This window comes from Ixodes scapularis, unplaced genomic scaffold (genome assembly GCF_016920785.2).
Source record: "Ixodes scapularis isolate PalLabHiFi unplaced genomic scaffold, ASM1692078v2 PGA_scaffold3__209_contigs__length_174095766, whole genome shotgun sequence".
In the NCBI taxonomy this organism is placed as follows: domain Eukaryota; kingdom Metazoa; phylum Arthropoda; class Arachnida; order Ixodida; family Ixodidae; genus Ixodes; species Ixodes scapularis.
The window spans coordinates 91,964,317-91,976,679 of record NW_024609868.1 but is presented as its reverse complement, the minus strand read 5'-3'; the positions used below and the strand labels follow the sequence as shown (position 1 = coordinate 91,976,679).

Below are 12,363 nucleotides of genomic sequence, written 5' to 3'. Positions count from 1 at the left end.
TTTTCATGTCAATCCCCCGCAAAAAATCCGGGAGTGAAAAGATGATCGGCAATTAGCGCTAGTACCGCTTCATTCTAGTAACAACTATCAAGTGTACGCATGGTACGCGTTAAAACAACTCACGGAGAGCGCCGTGAACGTAAACGCATCCGGCCTCTTGAAACTCAGAGAAGCGTTAAATGTTCATGGTTCTAGAATGTTTCACGCATGCAAGACAAGTACCTAACAATTCGCCATACATTCTTTTATTTTTTTATAAAAAATGCAAGAATGTATTGTCTCATGTCTCGTCGTTAGCCCATGGAATTCGTTAGGTTCTCCGAACGATTTGGTTGGTTGACACCTAACGTTGCCAGCGTGACTCTCATGCTTCACTTTGTCCCGATAGAGAAAAAGTTTCCATGGCGTGCCGAAAAATTCCAGGCCATAATCCGGGGTTGTTGCAGGTTTTCGCCTCGTCTTGGCACCTCGTCTTGAAAAAGACGGACCATGAAGCACGTGATGCCGATCGCCCAGTTGGAAGGCGTCTCATATATCTAGGCACTTTATACAGGCGGGATAGCGTGCGGGCACGCCACATGCCGTGATTGCGGCTGCGAAACTCGTCGTGTCGTTTCGGCGTCGATTTCCCGGGAGCCGCCGCGCTCGCTTCACGCCCCTTGGGGCCGGTCAATGGGCGGATTAGATGACCGGAAGTGATTTTGCAGAGTCCGATCAAAGGCGGTGCACAGGGGACAACTCTCACGCACCTGGATTTAATCAGAGCGCTAGCGTAAAGCAACCCGTTTGGGAATGAGCTTGCAGGTGTCTATGGTGGAATTCCCAGATATAATCAAATTAATGAAACCACACAAAAAAAAAAAGCTGCGACCATTTTTTTTGTGTGTTTGTTGGAAACAGAATTTTCCTACATAGCCCAAGGCTGGAATAGCAAAAGCCTATCTTACGTCATTGTGCTATTGAACGAATGTCAGTGGTTGTCGGACACAAAACAAAGAATGCGCTTACGGAAATACAGAGTATCACGAAACCCAGGATTCGGCAGTCTAAGGGCCGCTGAGGCCTCATTCCGCTGAGCCTTCGCTTATAGACGTGTAGCCTCGGTTGTTGTCCGAAAACATAAGGACTAGAAATTTCCTTGAATTTAACATTTTATTTGTACACCTCTAAGTAAAGGTATAGTAAGTTGAAAATGCAGAGACGACGATCATATCTATAATCGACGCCTCCTTTCTCAATATTCGTCCAAAGCATGTTTGTTTGTTTGTTTGTTTGTTTGTCTGTTTATTTATTTATTTATAGCAAGAATACTATCGGCCAACTTTTGTGAGCCTAGGCATAGTGCAGGTGTCGACCGTAGAGCAGAAACTCAACAAAAATGCGCGATATAAACAAAGCATACTTTCCAACAATAAAAATTAAGAATAATCAACATACGGCTATAAAAAGGGACAATAAAGTAAGCTTCGTTCATTGTGCTAGTTAAAGAATTAAATGCACCAATGTCTGGCACACTGTGAGGGAACACATTGTAATGCCAAACTGTCCGGGCAACAAAGACAAGAAAAAAAATGTTCAAAAACATATTTTTATATCAAGACTCACCGAGCAATTTTCCGTGCTCCTGTCCTATGTAACGGTTCTCGCTGTACTTTCGATAATCGCGTCATACTTCATACCAATTTTATCGTGCACTAAATTGTGCAAACAGTTTAAGTGCTTTAGTTCTTTGTTTTTTGTGACACAAAAAAACAAAACAAAAAAAACATGGAAATGGCGTTTCTTTCTGCCTGCTCGTTTTAAACTTTTCACCTCCACACTTTTACGGCGGAGCTTTTAAGGGCTAGTTTCCCCAGGATCGTGTCCCCCGCAAAGAAATGAAGACACCGAACTCAGGACACCTACCGCCATCTATGAGCGACGGCGTCAAGCCACGTATCTGGTTGCCGCCGTCGCTCATAGATGGCGGCAGCCTTTCCACCCCCCGTCAACATGGCGATATAGTCATGGCGATTACCCGGACTTGCCTATGCTGACGATCTAGTGCTGATAGCGGACAGTGTAGAGGACATGAGGCGATTGCTGGTCGCATGTGAGACAGAAGCAAACCAACTCCGGCTACGTTTCAATAACGACAAGTCAGCGAGGGTATTTTTTTCTGGCGAAGAAGGTAGCCTGGGATCACTCAATCTGCAGGGTACAGCAATTCCTGTGCAAGCCAACTAAGACACCTCGGGGTGACGCTGTCGACTACGGATGGGTATCTGGTTGAATGCCATGAGGGCCTCTAGACATCTTTAGAACGAAAGAGTAATGTAATGCGAAGGCGGAGCCTCTGGAGCTACGAGCGTTATGCTGTCACCCGATAGCTTTGAAAGGCTGTTGCTGTGCCCGGTCTGACATTCTGAAACGCCGTCATCCGCGTTCCCAGCGAGGTCCGCGAATACCTTGAACGACGCCAAATGGCGGTCGGACGTCAGGCATTGGGGTGCCACGGACAGGTAGGGAACGAGCTTGTGGAAAACGACCTCGGCTGGTCTTTATTTGAGGCGCGAGGGGCCCGAAGCAAGCTGAAACATTACACGCGTCTCAGGTACATGGATGCAGACCGCTGGGCTAGGCGTCTCTTCATCTACATTCACCTAAAAAAATGTCAACTCGACGTGAAGAAAGCGAGTTGCTTGTCTTGGGCACAAAGTGCGGGATTGTTTCTTTGGTCACCGAACCCCAATCTGAAAAAGAATGAGTGAGTGCAGTGCGAGAGCAAGTGAAGACTATAGAGAAGGACCGTTGGATGTTAGGGATGCAGCAACATTCTACCATGCATCTTTACGCGAACTTCAAAACCGAGATAGCGCCCCTGACTTTCTGCGGAAACACGCTGGGCGGTCGACTTCTTATGGAGACCCGTGCTGGTGCTTTACGTACCAGACCTTAGCGACAGAAGTACGACTGCAACGTGACGGACACGATGTGAGCGTCTGTGGAGCGTGCGAAGAAACGCTCGAACACCTGCTCATCGCGTGCAAGGCACTACTTCTAGCGCCTAACATGGAATCCCGTATCGAGCAAGCACACGGTTTTACTGAGGAACACAAACCAGTGTTGCGGAATAGGCACCTCCATTCCATTCCAATTCCATTCCGGGAATTAGAGTTTTTGGTAATTCAATTCCTTTCAACTCCTAGGAATGGGGACACTGGGCCCATTCCCACTCCTAGAATGGCTCAATCGTTCCATTCCATTCCTCTAATTCCTAAACGTTAAAATTGGCACTTGACAGCTACATTATGTTTGCCGGCATAAGCAGCATAAAGCTGACATATCAAACGCATAGACAGTTGCAAAAAAGAAAAAAAAGCTAAATGCCTCAAAAAAGCAGATTTTACTAAGCTCACGGTCCTAGATTGCCAGGGGTGACTCGTAGCGTCCGAAGCGGTCCATCGCAAAGTGAAACAAGGTATGCAGAGACTAAAGTCAAAGGAAATGAACATGCATCATCTAGCTTGCTTGTTGCCCTAAAACACTTGAATGTAAAACATTTAACACAGAAAACAAGCATCGGAACAAAGACCAAGGAAAGGCGGACTTACACATAAAAATGCAGTGCAAAAAACAAGCGTCGAAGCAAAGCGCAAGAAAAGAGAGAAATGAATCTCGCTTTGTTTTAATGCCCAGAGCAAACCCACATTTCGCACTTCAAAGGAGTGCACGCGAATGAACGTGGAAGGCAGCAGGGTTGGCCAGCTGCTAAACAAAGCTCCTCATACTATAAGAAAACAATAACTGATCATCTTTCGGCGGCGCTCGAGTCAACGAGTTATCAGAGCTCTGCGAGTTATGAGTCGACCCCGTTCCCAGAGCTCAGTCTGTGCGCGCGCATTCATTCTCCATGCCGTCGAAAAAAAAAAAAAAAGACAGGAAGGATGATGAGGAGTCGTGCATGGCGGTTTCATTCTTTGCCGCTCCCTTCGTTTCTTTTGCTTGGTTTCTTATTTCGCTCTCGTGTAACACAAGTGAAGCCCGTCGTCTGCGCGTCCGCGAAAGGCGCCACCGCCACCCCTCCTCCCCCCCCCCCCCTTCTTCCCTACCCCCCCCCCCCTCCACCCTACAAATGATCTGATTGGTGCTTTTTCCTAGTAACTGCCAAAATATTTTATTCAACCCATCTCAATCCACATCTTTCCCTCCCTCTCCCCTTTGGCTATGCGAGTCTTTTCCCTGCCTGGAGAATAACATTTCGCATAGCCATTAAACCCCCTTCCTCGTTTTATACACCACATCCCCCCCCCCTTGTGTTTTGTATTGCATTTTTTTACGCACAGTCTGTTAAGGTTCCACACAGGCTAGCAGTTTCCCGCTGCTCATTTTATTGCTAAGCAATTGACTCGCTGACTTGCTGGGTTTAGCTGAACGTAACCCCCCCCCCCCCCCTTTCCCCCACATGAAAAAAAAAGAATAAATAAATAAATTAATTAAGAACCGGGCCCATTCCATTCCCCTCAACGTTGCCGCCATTCCATTCCCATTCCATTCCGGGGTCGCGAAAATGCGGAATGATTCTAGAATCATTCCAACTCCGGAGTGGCAACGCGGCGACTCGACTCATCGGTGGCACCAGTGGTTTATTGTTTTGTCTTGGTTTTTGGCGCGTCTATACCATGGACTCTCGTTACAAAGAGATTGCGCTGCAAATATACATAAATATACATACATGGCTTGCCGACATGCGGACGGCCATTACTTTCCGTTGTACAGCTCCGCTGGTCTTCCTTCCTCACCAAAGTGGGAAGGCTGAAAGTTTTCTTTTTTCTTACTCGACACTTTAATTTGTTACACCTCGTTCCTATGTCCATCTTTCCGAAGTGGCATTTCATGTCTCGCTTTCATTCCTGTGCTTTTTCCGTTGACCTGCTTTCCATTCTGCAGCATCTGACCTAAAGGTGGCTCTCACGTCACGCCGCCGCTGTCGCCGCGGTCGCCGCGGTGACGCTGCTGTTGGCGCATGCGCCGACGATTCACGGAAATCTAGTAGAGTGCCTTCATACACACGCGCGCTTTTGCTTGAGTGGTGACATCTCAGCCATTTTTCCGCCCAATCGTTTTTTTATGCATTTTGAAGTGCGCGCAATCCGGTGTCACTCAGCTCGAGCGCGTAGCTTTGGCTGATGCATAGACGCCATCTTACCGCCCAAGTCACGCACCGAGTGCGCGAGAGCGTCACGCGCTGGCGCATTCCGGACAACAATGGATGTCTTCACCCTGAGACAGACAGACATCTAGGCACCCTAAAATCTAGTTTCGCGCAGCGCCCTCACTCGGTGGGGGCAAACAGAAACTTTTACAGCCGCCATTTCTGACCTCACTCTCGTCTTACCGAGGTTCCGAGCTACTGAAACGGTCGTTGACGAGCCTCCAGAAAGGCCAATAGTAAGGAGAAGGACGGTGTAGAATCTGAAATGGCAGTAACCTGGCCTGCTGTGGAAATGATAAAGGGAAGTAAACAGAACAATAAGAGGAAACAAAAACTGAAGGTCTGTTGTGATGGCGCCCTTGCACAGCTGGTGCAAAGCGTCTATGCGCCGTGAACGCGAGGGGACGTCAAGATCGTCGAGCTCTGGTTGGAACGATTAGTGGGTAGACCTAAGGCTAGCAGCTGTTATCTCCAGTGCACTCGTCGAACGCGTTAAAAACGCGGAAAGCAGGCATCTGGCGTTTGGCTGTAGCATTCGAACGTGCTCGACAAGTGTAACGGATTCAAAGGCAGCTAGCTTTAGGTCTACCCCCTAATCATTTGAACCAGAACTCGGCGTTCTGACTTCGCTCTCGCCTCCTCCTCGCCCTCCCTTTCTCGGCGTGTACGCCTGGGGTCTCGTTCGGTGTTAATCCACACACCGCGTGTTTGATTGCAGGCGGCTCATCAAAAACCTTTTCATTCGGAACTATTTTATCGACCATTGTCAATAAATCGCACATTATTTTCAAAGAACGCTGATTCATAGTGTCTGGTAAGGAAACCAGTAGCTCCTAGAGCTTCGCTGAGATTCTGCCGTTCTTCTGATTAGGGTGTGAACAAACCGACGAATCATATTCTATACATTGCTCGCGTATATGTGCGAAATGTCGCGGAGATCCACTTTATTTATTCGGTGAATCTCTTTAAATACAAATATCTACACGTCATGTTATAAATTTCAGAAAATAACTCTTCTCGCTTAATGAAACAAACTAAATACTAGGGATTGGCGGTAGTTCACGAATTTGAGACGTATCTAATACACTTTAGGTAATTCGTATTTTGTATCGAGTATTGTAATTATATTTGCCGAATGAGTCAAAACACTACAATTTAGCATGGCAATTCGCTGTGATTGAATACAATTTGGCGCATGCCAATTGTATTTAATCATTTGCGATGTGAGTTGTATGTCAAGAGAATGACCATGGCCACCGGGTTTGAATACAATATTAAACACAAATAGGAGGGGAAGAACAAAGAACGCGCGACCAAAACTGAAACATTAAGTTTTAGATTTTTTTTTTTTTTTTTCGTCAAGCTTTTTCCAGATTTCTTCCGGAGCTAACTACTCTTCGAGCAGAAACTCCCGTACTTTTCGTACTTGAAAATCCCGTCTCGCGAGGTCCCCTCGCGACTTTCAGATTATTTGCCCGTGTTCGTAGCCAACAGCATTACACAATGAGAACGAAAGCTACTTTCAAAAATCTCCCCCCCCCCCCCTCCCCAAAAGAAAAAAAAAAATTGCTTCTGTTTTTATTGTGAATTATCTTTCGCATCGAAATAAACTTGCACAAAGTGCGGCTTGTGGTGTTTCGGCACCTCGAGGATTGCCACACCAGTACTGTAGGTGCCGCTGTGGTTATACGTTATGACTTACTACATATAGCGCGAAACAACAAGGAAGGATGATGGACTCATGATGGACAACCGACTAGCCCGCCAGATCATCTTATTGGTTATACGTTTTGGAAGGTTTTGTGGTATTTGCGAGACCAATTGTACTACGAATACTATCTACAAGAAACAGTCGTTTATAACACTCTCAGACGTTTTTTCGAGCCGAAAAAGAAAGAACGATGCACAAAAAACTATAGGAAATATACAGAAATTCAAAGCGTTTTACGACTACCCGGCATGTGGTGTCAGTGTCCGCTTGCGTAGGGCGCACGGTCATATAAGCAGTCGCAAGTGTGTGCACGAGCCTATGTTGTGCTCCGTAGAACGTGTTTTCGTTTTCTTGACAGACTCATTTTCTGTTGCAACATATTGATGAGTCCTGTCCAAGCGTCCGGAAATCTGTGTTATCTAAGAGGCGCTAGAAATGTTATTAATGTCTATATACGCTAGCATTGAAGGGAAAAATATTACCTCTCCTGATGGTTTACCTGCCTACCTTTCGTCGAAAATCGTTATTGCTAACATTTTTAACGCGGTATGTGTTTCATCAGCCGAGTTTCTGAGAGTTCTGTAACGTTTGGCTGTAACAGCCGGCTGTAACGAAAAACCGACACCGAAAAGCGTTACGCCCATAGGGAACCAATCAAAAATACTTCAGATCCCCTGGCAAGCTTTGAACTTACCACCGATTGTGAGCCAAGTAATTTGCTGACTCGGCTGTCCAGAGGCGGTGGTCGGAGTACACAAAACCGAACTAATTAGCGCGACGCACGACGGCGCGGTCGCGCACTTCGCGGCCTTTCCTGTTATTCTATTAGAGCGAATCTAATTAGAGCGAATCTTTGGTAGACGATTCCGTTCAGGTGCCCTTCTCTTCGTCCTTGGACTGCCTATCACACATCGTCGCTTAGTCTTTGCAGACATATTCCAGCTTGTATGCTTCTTTTTAACGTTGTCAAACATAAGGAACAAAATGTCTTTGAAAAACTATTTGAAGATGATTGACTAAAAAGTAATTGCATTCGAAAGTGACAGGTGTTTATCTGAGTATGTTGTATATATATTTCTATACCTTTATGCTAGTATATCGTCCATAATTTGCTAAATATAGATGAAGTACGATGCAACAGAACTCGCCTAAGAAATATCGCGTCGTGAGTGCATCACGCGATTCCACCGAGCATTCCTGAAATACTTCGCCCCCGCGTGCGCTAATCTTTTTCTATGCCGGGTCCTGTCGCAGGCATGTCGGTGCAAGAGATCGAGGACGAGAACGCCCAGTACATCAACGACCTGTACCGGTTGCTGAAGAAGTACAGCAACCTGCGGGGCATCGTGCACGGCCTGCAGATCGCCTACACGGACGCCAAGGTGTACCCGTTCATCCCGCGGTACAACATGCTCAAGGATATGATCAAATGCGTGCTACGGGACCCCAGCTACATGGAGGTCTGTCACGAGGATATCTCCAGGACCTAGCAGGGCTTCGTCGTGCCGCTGCCATTGTCGAAATCGTATAGCTTGCTCGCTAGGTGGTTTCAGCCTCTCTCCGCTTGTTGTTGATGATGATAACGAATACGCAGTGCCCTCTGCCTTCCGCGTTTTTTTTAATCGGCTCGTGAATCAGGGATCTCTCTAGCCTCGTGAGTGTCGCGCGGCGGTTGCCCGGATGGCAAGAGCAAGGGACCACGAGAGGGGAAGACGGCGAGGCATTTTTTTTTCCCTCCGCTCTTCGTGATGACGATTGCCGTCTCCTTTTTACGCTGCCAGTGGAGACACTGAGACCTGTATAGAATGGTGTAGCCAGAGGAGCGTTTGTTCTCAAATGTTTCGACAACGATACTGCTGGAGACTGGCACGAGCCTGCTGAGGAATCTGGACACCCTGACAACGACACTCTTCCGTCACTGGCGCCGCGAGAACATTCGGGTGAATGGGCTTGCATTCTGGGAGCTGTCCTGGAGCTGGAGGCACTGGAAACACTGCAGATCTGTAACAGACGCTTCGCTAGGCTTCCTTGGCTATGAACGAGCTGGAAGCGATGGCGAAGCGCTCGCAGCCATGGTGAGGTTTTTTATGCGCTCTGTTTTCGAGTAGCATCGCTACAGCTTTACACACAGCGTGCAGCCGGCAACAAGGCGATGCTTTGTGAGAAAGATGCGAATGGTGCCTACACATGGCACCATCGTCTTATCATGTCTTAAGTGTGGAACGAAGAACTCAATAAGGTGCCCATCGAACTCGACTCCTGGAAGACTTCCTAGTTTGTCTGCGAACTGTGCTACGCATCTATGGAAACTTTAATATACATTTTTCTTTCTTTTTTTTTTTCTGGCAGTAGAACGCGACGAGCTTACGTGCTACTCTCGAAGTGTGTATGCTGAGAGGACAGTGTTGTACATTTCCGATATTAGCCCTTGGTCATTCCTGTAAACATCTGTTTTCTGGTTTTGATGTGACCTAGGTCAACTCGTTCAAACAGCGTTCAAAGCGTCAATTAGTCAGGTTACTAAAAAAAAAAAGAAAGAACAGAGTAAGAAACAAGAATCAAGATCAACTCCAACGGAAAACATCTAAAGTCGAAATCTGAAAGTAGATTCCTCAAATAAGTGTCATAAAGAACAAACATTGCAAACATTAAGTTGTTTTGTTCTGTGCTGTTGTGAATTAGCGAGAATGGAATTGACACATTCATAACTCGCCCTAGCCGGTAGCATAGACATCGTGCCATGAACTAGGACTCCAGTACTTGGTTTTACTATTAGATGTCGTCATCTAGACATGTATTGCAAACTGGTATTACCACTCCGGATGGATTACGCAAAACGAAAAAAAAACCTAGCTACCCAGTCTTTTGATATTGAGCGAATCTATGTTACATAAGATGTAGAGCCGCTAGTAGCCCGTTACACCACAGCTTTTTCCCTCCTCAAGCCGAGCACGGCACCGGTAAAGCATAGACGCTGTCTCAATGTTGTACGTATACATATCACAGTGTCAACAAAAGTGAAAAAAGGCAGGTGACGCGCGCTACGAAAACTGTGCATGCCTTGTAAAGCTATTTGTACTTTTTTGGTGTCTCAATGTGATACAGCGAGGCTTCTTGTAATGTACATGTATATATTACAATATACTTGCGCCAGCGTGCGTGGAAGGTAATTTGTTTTCGTTGTTTACCCTCCCACGCTGAGCCGAGTAGTGACAGATACCAAGCGCTACCGCGTACTTTGAACAGACGATTAACCCTTTTTTTTATTATTATTATTCATAGAGTGCATTGTGAATACTACTCGATCCAACAGTGAGAACAGACAAACAGACACTATCTTTAGAGAACGCTCTCGTGCCCCCATGATCGTAGCAAAACATTTGTTTCTAGAGCAAAAAAAACAACGATATATTGCCCAAACAATTTGCAAACCCAAGAGCTCTTAACATGTACATTCCACGTTTGGTCTGACGGCAATGCACCGAGAGCAAACTCAAAATGAAGATATATTTCCGGTCTTCATTCGTCTCTTTCCCTTTTATGCTGGCGAAAATAGTTGATGTGCCATTTGCGCAGACTACAAGCGTCCGGGGGTTTTAAACCCAGTCTGCTCACGAACAAGACCAATGATTATCTCTAAAACGAACAGCTATCTTACCCGACTAATGAAGAAAAAAACGCAAATTGACGACACAATGGAAAGAAAAAGAGACATACAGGACAGGCGTTATCTTGAAATTAAATTATAATATCCTGCCCCTTTCGTTTCCCTAACAAACAACAACGTCACAAAAAAAAAAAAAAAAAAAAAAAAACGGGGTTGCGTTTTGAAATTGCGTCGCTGCAGACTAACGTCGCAATGCGAGAGCATTTCTATCTTTCTTCTACGATTGCGATCTACCGCTGATCAAATTGATGTGATTCTCGTTTCTTCAGTCGGCCCTCGGTCGGAGCAAATCGAGTCCCGTGCTTTGATATTCGCAGCCAAACGCTGTTCCCTCATTTCCGGCGTCTGAATGGCACTACGAACAGGCTGAGCGTCAGTAGGCCGCCGTTTCTCTTCACCCAATGTGCTTCTCTCAAACGTACAACAGAACATGTGCACTGTTACTACGTTTGGGAGCCCAAAGTGTCGCGCGCATTGGCTGAGAGTTTATTTCAATAAACGTAAAAAACTCGCCGTTTTTTTTTTTTTTTTTTTTTTCATTTGTGAACAAAGAGCAGTGAATGAGCTTTCGATCTTCTGCGAAACTATACTGTGGAACCGTGTCTACTTCGAATCTTTGACTTAACTTTTTGAAGCTCGTGTGCAGTATTTTCTAAAGAAACTTTTGAGAGGTTTCGAATGACTAGTAAGACAGAATTTGCAGTCGTCAGTAACTGCTGATAGGTTATTAAATTATACAAACAGCGTGCCAATCTCTGTCGTCTGCTGCCATCGACGAAATTAGCCTGCTCGACTGTTCCGAATCGTTGTTGTCACGCTGCAAAACTTCAATTTTTGCTTAGAGGAACTCACAACACAAACACCGATTCTAATGGTAATGTTTTAAAAATAAGTTAATTTAGCAGGCAAGAGTAGACTTGTCATCAGACATCGTCTGCTTTGATTTGGAAACAAAAATGATTCCCCAAACGCAATCTGCAACCCTTAATAAGTAAAAATATAAGTCAGCATGGCTTCGAACCAAACCTTTCTTGCTGCTTGCATGACGACGTGGCTGCTCGTGGGGCCCGTGGAGGAAGTCCACAGATGATTAGAAAAGTATTTTCCTCCTAAAACTTCAGTGTAGGAATGTTGGACATCTCAACACAAACCTTTCTGGACATTCCATGAAACCTTCGTGGAAGTTTTGTCGCGCAAACTATAACACAAATTAGAGAAATCTCACTACACGTTTTTCTCTGTAGGGATCATTGCATTTGCCCGTGACAAGCAATGGCCACCGCTGGTGCCACTCGACCCCAGCAAAACAAGTCTCGATCCGCGATCCAGCCTACTACTATAGACGTCAGTCGGTGGGAGAGGATGTGGAGGCCGCTCTGCCGCGCCGCGTGTGAACACTCCAGCTGCGCTGTGCTGTCTGCAGCGCCGGGAATAATTCTGTGACGTCCGAAAGCTTTTCGCGCTTTCGGCCTAATCAACACCTCCTAGCCAACGTTATTACATTAGCTGAGTTACGGAACTGCTCATAGACGAAGTTCCACCGTACTCTATGGAGCACACAGTTCGTAAACGAAAATCTAGATGGCGCTTTGAACGACGGGAGGCGGACATAAAGTGAGTGAAGGGGGGAGGGGGCCGGGGGGGGGGGGGGGGGGGGGGTACACTTTTCCGGTAGTTCCAGAACTGAGGTAATCTATAGTAACGTTGCTTCCAGCTAACAAAGTTGTCGTGCTACATTATCGGCGCCACCTAGAAAAGACCAACGCGGTGCTTTGTTTAAAACTCGTTCTC

The 12,363-nt window shown here is 46.2% G+C and overlaps 1 protein-coding gene across 1 annotated transcript in view; it reads left to right on the top strand.

Moving 5' to 3' along the window:
• Positions 1-8,395, top strand: part of LOC8029921 — a 222,410-nt gene extending 214,015 nt beyond the window's left edge. The window contains exon 5 of the mRNA XM_042292550.1: positions 8,160-8,395. Within this exon, the coding sequence (XP_042148484.1) occupies positions 8,160-8,395 (236 nt within the window). The remainder of the gene's footprint in view (positions 1-8,159) is intronic.
• The last annotated feature ends 3,968 nt before the right edge of the window (positions 8,396-12,363 follow it).